The sequence below is a fragment of the Gracilinanus agilis genome, chromosome 1 (assembly GCF_016433145.1).
Source record: "Gracilinanus agilis isolate LMUSP501 chromosome 1, AgileGrace, whole genome shotgun sequence".
Taxonomy (NCBI): Eukaryota; Metazoa; Chordata; class Mammalia; order Didelphimorphia; family Didelphidae; genus Gracilinanus; species Gracilinanus agilis.
Genome location: NC_058130.1, coordinates 170,579,004 through 170,596,109, shown reverse-complemented (window position 1 = coordinate 170,596,109; position 17,106 = coordinate 170,579,004). Strand labels below are relative to the sequence as shown.

At 38.9% G+C, this 17,106-nt stretch overlaps 1 protein-coding gene across 1 annotated transcript; it reads left to right on the top strand.

Annotated features, from left to right (window-relative positions):
• Nucleotides 1-42: 42 nt before the first annotated feature.
• Nucleotides 43-10,817, top strand: LOC123231085 (protein-lysine N-methyltransferase EEF2KMT-like). Its single transcript, XM_044657306.1, has 8 exons — nucleotides 43-120; nucleotides 2,507-2,569; nucleotides 5,722-5,802; nucleotides 6,207-6,308; nucleotides 6,964-7,097; nucleotides 7,193-7,485; nucleotides 9,027-9,176; nucleotides 10,539-10,817. The coding sequence occupies exons 1-8, from the start codon at nucleotides 43-45 to the stop codon at nucleotides 10,637-10,639; spliced, it is 1,002 nt and encodes a 333-aa protein (XP_044513241.1). The 3' UTR covers nucleotides 10,640-10,817.
• Nucleotides 10,818-17,106: the final 6,289 nt, after the last annotated feature.

Genomic DNA, 17,106 nt, shown 5'->3' with positions numbered 1-17,106 from the left:
CTCTGCGTGGCTGCCGCGCGCACCGTAACAATGGTAGAGAGCATGGCTTCCTCGCCTTTAATCGACGGCTTCGAGCGCCGCTTTTTGGCGGCGCGGCCTCTCCCGTCTTTCCCTTGGAGGGTGAGGGATTGCAGGGGTTGGGGGGAGACCTCCGGGGCACCGGGCCGTACTCCTAACACGGAGGACTAGGCCTGGAGTCCCTGGCCGGGCAGAGGTTGGGGGCAGGGACCAGAGTAGGAACGGAGGCCGTCTGTGTTCTGCCCAGTCCCAACGAGGTCCAAGGAGCTAAGAGTGGCATTGGGACCGGTGATACCGGATGCTGGGAAGAAAGGCGCGAGGTGGGACGGGTTGCACCATTCTGCCGCGGGCTCTGACTTGGCACCAGCACGTGAGGAAGGGACTCCCGCCTAGAAGCCAACAAGCAAGTGCTGCAGTTTTCCCCATAGAAATCAAGATTCTGAGGGACCCGAGCCCCTTCCCCTGCCTCCCTGTGCTGCCGATGGACACTTCGGGCAGTCATTCAACAAACCTATATTTAACACTGTCTAGATGCTAGGTACTAACTGACAAGTGCCAGAGTTAAACGGAAAGGCAGAAACATTTCCCTTGCCCACTATGAGCGCCCATTCCATACTAATATGTGAGCTTAGGATAGAGTCAGTACAAACGTGATGAAATCTCAGAAGGCGTGTTGTTGTTATTGTTACATTGCATAGAGCCTCCGTACTGTCCATAAGGTTCACTTGGCAAAGACCCAGGGGTGATTTCTCATTTCCTTCCCGAATGGATTAAGGTAAACACTGGTTAAGTGGCTTGGCTAGTAAGTGTCTGGGGCCGGGTTTGAAATCCAGTCTTCCTGATTCCAAGCCCAGTGATCTATCCACTAAGCTTCTTTGCTGCCTCATCGAAAAAAAGTCCTTACTAAGGGCTTTTTGAATCAATTCCTCAACAACAGTTTAGTATACTGACAGAATAATAAACAGTTTTCCTTGACCTCCCAAAGATCCCCTACTTGATCTGGAATCACAAGACACAAGTTCCAATTCTCAAGCTAGCTGTGTGGCCTTGGGCAAGTCATATAATCTGTTTAAACATCTTAGTTTCTGGGGCAGCTGGGTAGCTCAGTGGATTGAGTCAGGCCTAGAGACAGGAGGTCCTAGGTTCAAATCCTGCCACAGACACTTCCCAGCTGTGTGACCCTGGGCAAGTCACTTGACCCCCATTGCCCACCCTTACCACTCTTCCACCTAGGAGCCAATACACAGAAGTTAGGGGTTTAAAAAAAAAATGAAATGAATGTAAACATATTAGTTTCCTCAGCTTTAAAATGGGGATAATAATTACACATCTCAGTATTGTCCCATGGATAAAATGAGATATTCTTAAGCTCTTCCCAAACCTTAAAGCACTATATAAGTGCTAACTGTCTAACTATTATTATAATTATCCAGTTTTCAGAAGATGTGAACCTTTCATGAGAGTTTTGATAGTGGATTTTTTGTTTTTACCAATCTCAATGCAAAATAAACATTAATTGCCTCTCCTAAGAAGAAAATGTTCACAACTACTTGGGGAGAAGAGGGTATGGGAAAGGCATAAAATGGCCTAACCAAATATGGCAAAATAATACTCCCAAACTCAGAATGGAAGGTAGAAGGGAGGGAGGGCCTTGACTTAAGGATTGAACACCTTTAACACTGCCTTGAAAGCAAATTTATCATTGTGCCAAAGTATTGTGATTATAATTTAAAATGTTTTCATTTAAAATTCCCTTGAAATGGAGTGAGCTCACTGTAGCTATACATTCTGAATATTACAAATTGACTATACCCCGTGAAGTATTTCATTACCCATTCTAGTTATTTATGTTATTTCAGCAACTTCACAATCATAGTAACAATATTATGAATGTTAATCATTCAAAAAATAACATGGAAATTACTATGACCCTAGTTGAGCCTTAAAATATTACTAGGGTACAACCTCTCTGTACTAAATCACCTGTGAGAGGGAGTCAACATCAAGGGAGCCATTTGGGGCTTTTGTGTTTGTAAATACTTGTACTAATCCAGGACATAAACAAGCCTCTTTAAGATAATTTTCTTTGGTTATGCCTAAGTTACCAGTTCATTAATGTGGAAAGATGTTTCCATATTAATTTGTATATTAAATATTTAATATTAATTTGTATCTTCCTCTCCTGTAAAATAAGGAATCTAAACTCTACTATCACTAACATTTCTTCCAGCTCTAAAATTCTGAATGGATTATATAAAAACTAATGATTTGAGGTTGCCTTTTCTGTTTGTTCATTTCCTTTCCTTTTATTCATAGATTATGTCTAATGTATCAAGGTCAAACCTGATTATGGCTTCCATTTCCTCTTGGCCCAGGGTCTCCAGTGAATCATAACATTCTTTAGCAAAATGTACCATTTGCAAGTTTAATGTTCCTCTGAAAATGTCCTTGACATTTTTCTTCATGTTTTTTACTCTCATTTGAATAGAGCCTTGAAGAGAAATTAAAGAATTCATTGGATTCTGAGCTGCTGCTGAATATTTTGAAAAAGGTAAAAATAAAAAAAACCATAGATTTTAATGCCATCTCACTTTTGAGACATATTCAGGCAGACTGAGTCTTTGCAAGGATATGCTGCCACCTGCCATGTCAGCAGCCAGCATTCTGTAGCCTTTAAAAACAGAAACTTCAAAAGAAGTCATTTGTATCATGCTGTATTGGAGTGTCAGCACAATAGACAGCTTTGGATGCTTTGTTTCCATGGAGGAAGCTATCTGAACGTATACAAATACATTTGAGAGGAGGGAATTTAATGCATTTTTTAAAACCATCTGCAACATAAACAAAGATGACAGGTGCTATATATTCTTTAAGCTTTTAATAGCTGGCATAATAGAGTTTTTTAATTTACCTGGCTATTTAGAAAGCAGTGACTACACATGAGTGTAGGAGTACAGTGTTAGATACATTTGACCTTGTAAACTCACACTTAACCTTGTAAACTCTAGACCTATAATCGAATTTGTGTAGGGTTCTCAGTTATAAAAACTCTTCACTTCATGGCAACCTGTCTAGAATTTTTAGTCTTAGAAGACTGCCTAAGCCAAAAAAGTCGTTAAAAAAGAATGGTTTCAGAAAATACTGGAAACACTTGTATGAAGTAATGGAAAGTAAAGAGAGCAGAACTAAGAGGACAATTTATACTCTAAAGATGTTTTAAAAATGAACAGGTTGGAAAGACAACTTTGATTAGTGCAGTAATCAACCATGATTCCAGAGAACCAGTAAAGAAGAATGCTGCTCAGTTCCTGGAAGAATGGTGATGAACTATGTAAAGTGAGACACATATTTATATGTGGCTAATATGATAATTTGTTTCATTTGATTATGCATTTTTGGGGGGGAAGGGAAAAGGAAGGAAAATTATCTTATTAATTGGAAAACAAAAAAGTTGCTTAGGGCACTAAGATTGGGACTTGCCCATGTTCAAAGAGATACTATATGTCTTTTTGAGCCCAAGGTCAGCCCCCTATTCACTATACCATACTGCCTCTAAACCTTATAAATGTGAGGTATAAATTGAAGCTTGTATCATCTAGCATCATCTGCTAGATGATACAAAGCAGTCATCCTACCTTTGCTTAACCTGCAGTTACAGTTTATCTTTGTTTATGTGGTGGAAGTATAAATCACACATAATCTACAGACTTCTTTTTATCTTAGCATTATGTCTTTGTCTTCTATTTGGAGTGAAGATGAAATGAACATTATAAGCTATGTACTGGGTATATAAATAGAAAAATCATGACCTCTGTTCTCAGGGAGCTCCCATTCTGATTGAGGAGAGACTACTCAAAGGGAAAATCACCTACAGGACAGATGGAAAGTCAGACAGAAGCAGATGGCATTCTTAGATTTCATCAAGACCTCAGATGCAGTGGGGGGAGAGATGCTAAGGCCTGGTGGTCTTCTGTCTGGCCAGAAGAAATAGTTGGTCGATGATTCCCATTTCATCCAAGTAAGGTGAGCAGTCAAGCAGCTTAGAGGAATTCTGGGCAGCAGGAAGAAAGGGAGAAGAGGTTCTACAGCAGGGATCGGCAAAGTATGGCTCTCGAGCCATATCTGGCTCTTTTGAGGGCCAGATATGGCTCTTTCTGCAGGAGCCATAAAGTCAATTTATTTTCAGGCTCTGTTACAGGAGCGCGCACTGTGAGCACTGTATGGCTCTCAGGAAATTACATTTTAAAAAATGTGGCGTTTATGGCTCTCACGGCCAAAAAGGTTGCCGACCCCTGGTCTACAGCTAACCTAGTGGTAGGTCCAAAGGGAAGGACAGCATAATACTTTAGCATAACTGCTTTAAAATGTAATATTGTCTAGTGAAGAGAGCAGAACCAGAAAAACAGTGTATACAGTATAAAGATGATATTAGAAAATAAGCATTATTTTATTAGAGATAAGAAGTAGAAAAGCTGACTTGAGGAAGAATTGGAGTTTCAAAAAGAGCTGAGAGAGTGTTAATTTTTTTTTTAACCCTTACCTTCCATCTTGGAGTAATACTTTTGAACCTTTATTTTCTAGGTCATTATCCTTATTTTTGTGTCCACCCATTTTATTTTTACAACAGTAACAGAAATATTGTACAATGATCAACTGTGAAGGACTAAACTCTTATAAGCAAAACAGGGTTTGAAGATAACCCAAGAGACTTGTGATAAAAAAAAAAAAAAATGCTATCCACAGCCAAAGAAGGAATTGTTACAATCAGACTGCAAATCAAAACACACCTTCCTTCACTTTATTTCCTTCATTAGTTTTTTATTGCATGTATGATATATATAGTATATGTGATATATATATGATATATATTGCATATATAATGATGTATATGTATTGTATATTGATACTGATCAGTCAAAGCAAGAGAAATATAGAAATATGTATTGCATGAAAGCATTTATATAGCCTATATCAAATAATTTACCCTGAGGGGGGAAGGGAGGAAGAGAGGGAGTCTATCAAAATGTCAGAAGATAATTGTCAAAAATTGTTTCTATATATAATTGAAAAAAAAAACAAAATTTAACTTAAAAAAGGATGAGGGATGTAACATTGTCTAGAAGTAAAGATAGTAGAAAACAGGATATATCCCAACTGCAATTATATTATATGACCTTTTCTGCCAAACAAGATAGTTCACATACCTGAAGATTGGCTAAACTGCAGATTTGGTTCAAGGTAATCCAGTGGTTCTTTCACTCACTGGCAGCCCTAAGGAAATTTGGACCAAGATAATGTGCTCCTGCCAGAGGGCAGGGTCTTTCTCTGGATATGGAAGCACTTTTCTCAGCATTCCTTTCTCCCCTGAAAGATTTTTTGGAATATTGCTTTTGGATTCAGAGTCAACTTTTTGAGGCATCAGGCATCATGATTATAACCATGTATGTCCACCCTCTATTCCACAATCAATAATCAACAAGAATATTAAACTTCTACTGTGTTGCCTAGTACTTTCCTAAGCACTGGAAATATAACTATAAGGGGAAGACAGGCCCTGCCCTCAAAGAGTTCACATTCTACTTATTTTGGGATCATCCATCTAGTTTTTTATTGTCCCTCTAATTAAGCTTGAGAAACTATGGAGTTATAAAATACTCTAAAGGACTAGTTCCATTAACAACCTATATTTGTTATTTTTCACAGACTGTCCTACATCCACTGTGTGTGAAACATCCTCCATCCGTGAAATATACTCAGTGCTTCCTCTCTGAGCTAATTAAGAAGGTAAAGAACTTACAGCTCTTCTTCACAAATCATATCCTGAACCAAAGCAGTGTGTATTCTGAAGGTGAACATAGTTTCTGGAATCCATCCTGATCTTCCCTGAAAGTGGATTGGATTTTTAGAAGCAAGAAAGCCAAACTTCCTTGTTCATTACTAACAACTAGTCTGCAAGATGATGATTATATATTGGCTAATGTCAGAATCTAATCTCACAAACATACTTTTATCATATGATTGTGTGCTTTGAACATGGAGATTCCCACCACATGGATAAAGCTACCATAGCTGGGTGGATAGGAGCTTGTTAGTTATACCATTCTTTACTTCCTAAACAAGAAATGTTTAATCATTGTCACTTAATCCTTTTGGCTGAGTCCTTGAATACTTGCTCTTTATATCTGCAGCATGAAACTGCTCACACAGAGCCTTTGGATGAGCTATATGATGCATTAGCAGAAATTCTGTCTGCTGAGGAATCCACCCAGTGCCACCGGAGTTATTTGCTGGTAGGAGAGTTTAACTTACTTTGCTAACACTTTGACCTACGAACCAACACCACCTTCTCTACATCATTTCCCTTTATATAAACTGTGTCCAAATTGGAATAACAAGTTAAGGCCAGTAACCATTTCACTTTTTATTTAGATCCTCAGCATTGAGAACAGTGCCTGCCACATAATAAGGAGGCATTTAATAAATACTTTTTAATTATTTGGCAAAAGTATCTTATCTCTAGTGGCACAGATGTTATCTCTTAGGATGCTAATTCAAGAAGGGATCATTAGTCTATGTGATATATATATATATACACATACACACACACGCACACTTCAGAAAAATTAGAAACAACTCATCAGGTTATTTAGTTTATTTACATGAAGAAACATAACAGTTTTATGGCTAAATGTTATACACATATTCTTAACCAATAATCCAAATAGTGTCCTTTGGCTAGATAGAGTACCACAAAGGTAAGAGAATTTTAGTGTTCATCTTAAACTTGTTGAGCTCATAAAATCCGTGATAGCCAGAGGGACATGCCATTTGAAACTCAAGGAGTCAGAGAAGGCTATATATAGGATTTGTGATGATTTGCTGTTCACTTAATATTTAAAGAAGTATTGTTTTTATTTGATTAAAGAAGTTTTCTTTCTCTAATAGCCCTCTGGAAATTCAGTCTCACTCTCTGAAAGTACAGCAATTATTTCTCAGGGAACCACTGGCCTTGTCACCTGGGATGCTGCTCTCTACCTTGCAGAATGGGCCATAGAAAACCCAGCAGCCTTCAGTAACAGGTATCAGATGGGATAGGACCTGAAGCAAACAGAAAAAGTAGATCGATACTTGCAGAAATATTAATTTGCTCCCTTTCTCTTCTTCTCACACCCAGGACTGTCTTGGAGCTAGGAAGTGGAGTTGGTTTTACAGGCCTGGCTATTTGCAAGATGTGCCATCCCAAAGCATATGTCTTCAGCGATTGTCACAGTCAGGTTCTTCAGCAGCTCAAAGGAAATATCCTCTTAAATGGCTTCTTGCTAAAGCCAGATTTCACAGCACCCCTGCAACCTTCAAACAATACACCAGTCTCCCCCAAACCCACTGTGACTGCTGTTCAGCTGGATTGGGACCTAGTTACTACAGAGCAACTCTCTGTCTTCCAGCCAGATGTTGTCATTGCAGCAGGTAATGACCAAGTCAGGTTGGGTTGGAGATGAGAAATATAGCTAGATCTATCTCCCAGGTTAAGGGAGAAGGGGTGCAATAGTGGAAACTGTTAACAGGAAAACATGATTAAATGTTTGAAATTTATTTATAACTCTCAGAGTAAAACAAATACAAGGGATTATTACAATTGTTACCTGTGTATTACTAAACACATAACATCCTCATTTTAGGTTATAGCTATACAACTTCTTTTCATAAATGTATCTATCAGGTGAATGACCTCTGATTTTGTTCAGAAAGGAAATGGACAATGGTTATGACTTGCTCATTGTCACACAGCTAGCCATTCTCAAAGTCAGTACTCAAAACCTAAGTCTTCAACTTATAGCCCAATGCTCTTTCTACTTTATCACCCTGCTTCTTAAATGATTTGCATCCATATTACATCTTCCATTTCTAACGCACTTTACATATATCATTGCTTAGTTAACAAGATTTCAAGACAGCTTCAGGAACAAAGGCCATTTTAAAAACTACTCTTGGACAAAAGCAATGTTGTTTACTGATTATATTATAAGGCCACAATACACTGGCCTCCTGTTATTCTCATCTTTTGTTCACATAGGACTTGCTTAGCATCACTGACCAGAAGTCTTTTAAAGGTCTACTCACCAAATTTAAAATTCTGTGATTCTATTTTATAGTTTGGTATTGATTCTAAATTTCATTGTGGGCCTTTTAGGTATCCTGGGGTGTCAGAATGGCAAAGTCTAGGAAAGGAATAGACATTTCATCTAGTTTTTTAAATTTTTAGTTCTTTTCTCCCAATCAGGAGCTAGTAAGTAAACTGAAAAATCATCAGAAAGTAGAATCATTGGGAGCAGCTGGGTAGCTCAGTGGATTGAGAGTCAGGCCTAGAGACGGTAGGTCCTAGGTTCAAATCTAGCCTCAGACACTTCCCAGTTGTGTGACCCTGGGCAAGTCACTTGACCCCCATTGCCCACCCTTACCACTCTCCCACCTATGAGCCAATACACAGAAGTTAAGGGTTTAAAAAAAAAACAAACAAAAAAGTAGGATCATTAAATTAAAAAGCTAGAGAACTCATCAGACAATACTTTTATTTTTAAATAAGAGAGTCAAAGGTTAACAAGTTGTTCCCAAGGACGGTAAGCAGCAGAGTTGGAATTCAAATATAGATCCTCCTATCCAAAGCTATTGGGCTTTTCATTATACCAGTCTGAGAAGACAGAAATGGTTAAGCCTAACAGGTTTTGCTTCATTAGGCATCTTTGATATTGATCAGTGGGTTACTTTTTCACCACCAAGGGCACAAGCCATTCATTGCCTATAATTTTTTTTGGTAGTACCTTTTAGCAGCTTGAAAATAAACTTTTCACCTAGATTACTCCATTTTAATGAGTAATGAAGCATAAAACATATGTGACTGCTACATTTTCTAAGTTCTAGCCTTGCTTCGTAAGTCAAGAAGGCCCATAACTTCTATTTTTAAGTAATAAACTTAAAGGGAAGTGAATAATCTCAGTTTCTCATTGCAGATGTGCTATATGATCCAGAAATAATCCTCTCCCTCATTGGAGTGCTGCAAAAGCTCTCTGCTTGTCTAGAAGATCAGAGATCTCCAGAGATATATATTGCCTTCACTATACGGAACCCTGACACTTACCAGTTATTCAAAATGGAGCTCAGTAAGTACAGTTATATGGAGGTGAACGTTTATTTAGTCTGGCTGCTTTCCTCAAGGAGATAGATCTAGGCCTGTACTAGATATGTACATGGGCTTTGAGAAAGTAAGGAAAGGACCCCAGAAGAGTGGAGAGAAAAGGAATAAGATGGTTCCAGTGACCTACTAATAGAAATTAGTATTGTTGGCATTTGCTTCTGACAAAAAGAAATCAACTCCCAGAATGATTGTAGCTGGTACTAAAGAAAGGAATGATTCATTGCCTGGTGCCAAGAATCAAACAAGGAAATCTGTATATACTTGAGTTCTGTTTCATTGGTTTCTTATGATTTATCCAACTAAAAAGACTTCCATACTCCACTATTGAATTAAGCTAAGCAGTATTATTTTTTTTTAAATCCCTTAACCATTTCCCTTAATTTCTTTCTTCCCTTAAGCCTTAAAGCTAAATATAAATTTATTATTCTAAAGACCTCTCCCTACCCTTCTAGTGTATCTGATGGTGCAGGTACAATAGCCAAAAAATGACTATTGTTAAGAAAAAGATATTCTACAGCCAACAGCAGGAAGTAACCAACACACTTGTTTGTTTTTTCATTCTTTTCCCACAAATAATTAAGTGTTTCTACTGTCATTGTAGCCATTATTGCATTTCACAAGTATCTTACTAGGAATCAAGTTTAACAAATACTTCTATGTGCTAATACCCTCTTCTCAAGGTAGAAGGCCATAAACAAATTATAAACCTTTAAAGTAGGAGCATAATTAATTAATTTGGGAATGGTTCTTCTTTATTGTGTATGTTAGCATCAGGAAATTAATAGATTATCCCTAACGTCACATTTCTGGGGGCAGCTGGGTAGCTCAGTGGATTGAGAGTCAGGCCTAGAGACGGGAGGTCCTAGGTTCAAATCCGGCCTCAGACACTTCCCAGCTGTGTGACCCTGGGCAAGTCACTTGACCCCCATTGCCCACCCTAACCACTCTTCCACATAGGAGCCACACAGAAGTTAAGGGCTTAAAAATGTAAAAAAATAATAATAATAAAGTCACATTTCTACTCAATCTAAATTCTTTTTTAAATTCTCATCAAAGTACTAATACACAGTATTATACAAATTGCATGCCTTTATGTCATCTTTTTCATTAGGAACAAAAAAAATCCCAAAATTCTCTCTACATGGGTCTGAATCTGATGTTCTAACAGCTTAAGGAAAACGTTAAGTTTTGAACTTGTGTTAATACATAATACGGATGACAAGTACAAAGCACACAGCTGTATTCTGACAGTCTTTCCCTGATGCTTCCCTCTAAATCTATATCTCTGAAATGCCTCTGTGCTAAGACATTTTCTATTTCTTTCTAGGCAGAGTTGGAATTGGATGGCAGAAACTTCCTAGTCACAATCAGAAATTGTTTCCATATGAAAAACATTCAGAGATGGTAATTCTAAGATTATTGGTGTAAATATTTCAAGACTAAAGAAAAGATTAGATTATTATGATGAGAAATTTCTATTTTTGAGATTCCCATATAAAACTTGAATTGTTGGATCAATTATTTCTTTTGTAATAGGATGTTTGTTAATTAAGAGTTGACTAGGAAATAAGGTTGATTGCAATAAATAAATATCAAAATTTGAGAAAGCCAGATTTCCTTAAGCCAAAATAGAATTTTTCAAGAGAGGATCATGGGAAATAAAAATAATTTCTCAGAGGTTCTTGAAAGGGACAGTTAGACCAATGAACTCTCTCACTCTCTCTTGGTCTGTTCTGACTCAAGGAAGGAGGTCCAAGGGTTTTTAGCTCAGAGAGTTGGAAGTTGGAGAAGATCTGATGAATTTTCTACTTGAGAAATATCCAAGTAAGAAGGAAGGAGATTGTGGTGTGTTATGAGGAAGATTACTTAAATTATCATTTAGGAGACTTAACAGGAAGGGCTGGAGAATTCCAAAATGGAATGGGGAAGCAGGAAGTGTGTTCTTGCTGACTGAGAGAGACTCCAAGGTGGTTGGGACAAGTTGTAACTGACCCTGGGAGACCTCAGAGCTAGTGGAGCTGTACCCCAATTACCTGGGATCTTGGAGTGTCGTGAAGGTTGAAGCAGAGGACATCAATCCTGCTAGACAGCACTGAATAGGGAAGTGACCTGTGATCTGGTGGACAGCTTGCAGTCTTCACTCCCTGCCTGGCTACTTTGGGTCATCAATTCTGAAGGAGTTGATTTCTGGCATCCTGTAACATTCCTGGAAGAGTTGTGAGATCCCAAGTTCAAGCCCTCTTCCCCAGGTCCTTAGCCAAGCTGTCAAAGCCTGGCAGAAGTCAGGCTAGCTAGGGATCTTACCCCTTTTGACTCCAGTCCTGGGTTGTTAGCCATAGTTTACCTACCCCCTTCCCAATCCCCTCATATTATAATTAAACTGATTCCCTGTTGTGTTTTAAGTAATGTTATGTCCTCATTGTGTGTATGTATTAATCTGTATTTATTCCAGGCTGGGTGGGGGGGCTGAGTGACAGTTGGTCAGGCTTAATTGTCATTTCAGTCAGTGGTCTTTCCCTTGTAGTTAAACCTGGTTCCCTGGCTTGTAAAGTCTTTCCCATTGTCCCTTCCTGTCTCCTATCCACCCACAGAGCCCATATTTAATATTTAAGGCACCTTCCCTGGCTTTTCCCCATTAGAGTTTGGCACCCCAGATGGCTGGGTAACAGGGAGACAGGAAGTTCTCTCTTGGGCAGACAGAGCTAGACTGGAAATCAGGGGATTCTGAACATTCCGGGGAGGGGTACCAGCCATTGGCTGTGAGCTGAAAGTTCTCAGCCAGTGGTGAGCTACTCAGAACTGCTTACCCTCCACCCCAGGTCATTGATAAAATCTCTGTGTGAAGCCAAAATACTATTGAGGCTGGAATAGTCCCAGAGAAAGGGTTTTTCCCCCATTTTTTTTTTTGCCTCTTGTTATTTGTGTGGTCCTGTTTAATTATTAACTAATATTGTTATATTTGTGTTAGTTATTGTTACTAGTCATTCATTGTGGCTAATAATACCACTGTAATTTTGCATAACTGGTCGGTTTTATCAATGTTTCGGACAATGTTATTAGATTGGATAGATGTTTGATCTTGGGGTTGTGGCAAGGGATATTATCCATTCCCTACTTGTGGTTTAAAATCATACCCAGGTATTGTAGGGGTATATTAGATTTTGGATTTGCCCAACCTGTTCTTCACATTACTATTCTGGATGTGATTTCACACACCCCTGTTATTGTTCTAACTGGATATATCATGTATAAATTACGGTGGATATTTTTGCATGTTAATTATTGTTTTAAAATTGTGGTGACCTGGTGTTTTAGGGATTCAGAGACAAAGCAGATATTGAGAATGATGCAGGTTAAAATGGATAATTTGGAACTTTACATGCAAAATGGTGGTGCTTATGGTCGACCTCCTGGTCCTGATAATAATACGGGCAATGTGACTATACTTTCTCAAGATGGAAATACTGGCAAAAATGTTAAATCCAAATCATCTAAGGCTGAGTTAGAACAACAGGCACTGAATAAGGGTGACAAACCCGTTAATCTTTTTCCTCTTGTGAGAGATGATGGGATTTTCCACGTAAGACAACATACTAGGTTTAGAACAGAGGATGTGGAGAATTTAAAGAGAAAAATTCCCAATTTCCACGATGATGCTGGCAAGTTTGTAAAAATATTTAGGGCATTTATTAAGGCACATGACCTGGACTTTGAGGATTGTTGGTATGTATTGGGAGAGATCTTGTCCAACCACGATAGAAATAAGTTCGTAGAGGAGACCAGGAATACTGAGGGGATGACACCATGGCCAGTAGCCTGGGAGGAACTGGACCTCAATTCAGTTCCAATTTACCAGATGTTGAAACAGGCGAAAATGTCACTGCTTAAAGTCATGGAAAAGAACTCAAGGCACCCTAACTCATGGTCCAAATTTGAAAGAATTAGGCAGACTGCACAGGAGTCCCCAGCAACATTTTTAGACCGTATCATTGAAGCAGCTGAGATGTACCTAGGCATGAATGTAGAGAATACCACTGTGGAACACATTTAAAGAATATTTGTTAGGAATGCTGTTCCCCAGGTTAAGAAGTTTTTTACTGATAACTACCCGGATTGGGAACTTCTGAGACTGGACGAACTAAAGCAGAAGGTCACATATGTTTTTGCACAAGAGAAGGAAAGGGGGAATGACGAGAAAAATACGCTAATTGAGAGCCTCAGAAAACAGCTTAGGGAGGCAAATACTAGAGCAAATGAGAAAGAGATCAGCAATGTCATTGATTTGCTAGTGGTGGCAGAAGAGAGCAAAACTGATAGGATTCTGACTAGCTGTTTTCCTATCTAAACAGCAGGAAAGAAATCCAATCTTTCTCATCATCATAAGTTATATGTTTTAGTTTTAGAGTAGAAAGTTAGAATTTGGTTAGTAGACAGATAGGAAGATAAGTTAGCATTGATTTTTATCAAGGAGAAGTGGGTTCATGTGAACCTTAAGTTGGGGTTTGGGTACATTTAGAAAATTTAGATTTAGGGTAAATATTCTTACTTGTTAACTTTTTCTTTCCCTTTTTCCTAAATTTTAATACTGCCAATAAATTGCTTTTTATATAACCTGGCCTGAGCTGGAATTTTTTCAGACTGCTTGGGAAGCTTTCTTTCACAAGAGTCAAACCAACAACCTGTCCTCTCAGGACACAGGTATTGGAAATACCTATACCAATACCAGTAATCTATAAGGATCAATAATCCTTATAACATTTGGTGAGCCACGTTTTGGAAAATAAAAGAACTTACAAAACAACAAGGGAAATATTAGTTATATTTTCAAAACAAGTCAGATATAGGCAGGCAGTTCTCAGCTGACAGAATTTTCAGGTGACGTTCAACTTCAGCACCAAGGAGAGTTCCAAAGCACATTGAGCCTCTGCCAGAACCAAATTACACAGAGCAGAGTCTGCAGTTATTACTAGTAATTAACAAGATGTGGTTCAAATTGGAATGCCTTAATTTGGGGAATCTTATCCAACTGATTAATAACATGATCCCAGAGAACATCAAGGGAATACCTCTGCCCAACCAGCTGCTGTACCAATCATTGTTTGACATTCTATACTGGTTTTCATTAGTACTATACTAATACTGGCATTGTTTTCAATTAGGATGGGTTTCTCGTGCATCCTAAATATTTTAACATTTTGGAAGAGAAAACAGATCAGGGAATATGAAAGATGTTCAGATGAAATACTTAGATAAATGGACTAGAACAAGAACTGGCACTATTGAAACAACAAATTAATAAGGGCAATAATGTTGGAAACAAAGTAGAACTCACAAAACTTGAGCAGGAAACAGCTGAGCTGGAGAACACTGTGGGTGGGGGGACACTTTTCCCAATGCATGAGGTACCCATGGTAACTAATAAAAGAAACTAGTCATGGTTAAACAAAAGAAAAGTTTGACCCAAATGGATATCGATTCTTTTAAGAGAAATACTCCATCCTTTGATGAAGAACCTGTAGCCACCATCATTAGAAAATTTGAAAAGATAATAAAGCAATATGATCCAACTTACATGGACAAATTTAAACTGAGGACCTGGCTAATATATACTTTAAAGAAAGCAGGCTGATTCATTTTGTTGACAATCTCCTGCTAGCCTCACCATCAGCCAAGGCATGCCAAAGAGACTGCAAGCACCTTGTAATTGAGTTATTTAAAAGGGGACATAAAATCTCTTAAGTCCAAGGTGCAGTGGTGCTTACCCAGGGTGGAATATCTGGGATTTGTTAACAGAAGGGGCCAGGCATATCTCAGAGAAGAGAATAGCATACATACAAAAACTAACAGCATGAAATATCAAAAAGCAATTGAGAGCAATTCTGGGAGTGACAGGATTTTGCAAACAATGGATACCACGTTTTGAGTGAAACCATTTACAGAGCTTACAAAATATTGACAACAGAATACCTGGATGCAATTTCACAACTGAAGGATGCCATTCTCTCAGCACCAACTCTGTGCATACCAGATTACAAAAAGCCATTTATTTTGTATGTCCATGAGAGAAAAGATGTGGCCTCTGGGGGTGCTAACACAGGTTTTTGGTCCAATGCAAAAACCTATTGCATATTATTCTGGACAACTGGATCCAATAGCTGTGGTGGCTCCACCATGCCTGAGAGGTATGGCAGTGTAGAGGAGAATAAGAAACCAGGGCTTTGCAACTTTGCAAATGTAGCAAGAGGCATGGGTTTGCAAAAGGGTCTGGTCACACGCACAGAACTGAAGGGGCAGTTCCAGAATCTGGGAAAGATATAAAATCAAGGACCAAAGAGTGAGGGGTTCATTTTTCCTGTTTGGCCAGAAGAGCAGAGAGTCCACTTCCTGTGGCAGTTTATCTATGCCTGTAGGAGGTGACTTGCCTTTCCTGATACCCAGAGGTCCTGTAGTCCAACTGGTGAGAAGATTCTGGAGATCCTGTCCATCCCTGTCTACAGTTACCATCTCCCACATTGTGAGCTCCTGATTACTAATTCCTGAGAGGTTTCCTGACTGAATTGAGTGAGAGCCAAACCCTGATAAACTCTGTCTTTGGAACAGAGAGCTGCAGCCATCTTGACCTCTAAAGAAGAGGCTAAGAACATCTAGATTCCAACTGTCTACTCTGATGAAATTTTACTGTGACTATCTTTAATCTGAGGACCAATCAGTTCAGACTAGTTAGTTAGTCTGGGTTTTTAGAGAGATCAGAGTAGTGAAAGTGTAGCTTGAAGAACTTGAAGATGGATTCATGAGAAGCCCATAGAAAGGAGGGAGGAATATCTAGATTTTAAGATTAGGAACTCCTTTTACTCTAGTCCTCCATCATTTCTTTAATTTACTATAAGTAAACGACTTTACTGGTTTAAAAGAAAAGTCAGATAATGTTGTGGCCTAAGAGTTGACTCTCAGACCTACTTGGGCTTGGAGAGTGAGTTCCTCTGAACTCTACAACCCTACAACTCTACAAACCCCGTTGAGATATCTTACTTGTTTCAGCAGCAACAGCTCTGTTAGTGACAAAGGTTGCAGACTTAGCTCTGGAGAATCCACTTACTATCATGTCTCCGCATGAAATTGAAGCATAAAACAAGCCTTTTCAGATCAGAGCTGGCTAGACATGAGCTAATACTTTTAGGGAGTGAGAACATCACCCTGAAAAGATGTGGAAATTTAAACCCTGCTACACTGTTACCAGACCTACCAACTTCAACAGCTACATGAGTATGCTAACGTAGTCCAAATAACTGAGGAACCAAGGGACAATCTCTCTGATACACTCCTGGAGAATCCTGACTTTATTCTTTTCATGGATGGATCCTCCTTTATGAGAGATGGGGTACGGTACACAGAAGCAGCAGTGGTAACAGAGTTTGAGACAGTGTGGGCAGCAGCTTTACCATCACATCTGAGTGCCCAGGCTGCAGAGCTCATAGCAGTAAAGTAAACTTGTATCATAGCCAAACACAAGAGTGTTTACACTGATTCTAAAGAGCATTTGGGATCCGTAACAAAGTCAGGAGTCTGTGGTTGCAAAGAGGCTTCTTAACATCCTCTGGAAAAAACAGTTGCCAATGCACAAATTATAAGTGAACTGCTAGCTACTTTACAACTACCAAAGCAGATAGCGATTGTGCACTGCAGAGGCACACACAAAAAACACAGATTCTGTAGCCTGGAGAAATGACAGAGTGGATGTGACTGCTAAATTTGCAGCAACTGGTGGACCTTAACTATGTTTAAATCTAGCCCTGATAACGCCACAAGATCTGGCTACAGCATACAGTGAAAAAGAGGTTCTAAAATGGAAAAAGAATTTCAAGGCAGAGAACAAAAATAGCATCTGGGTGGCTTTG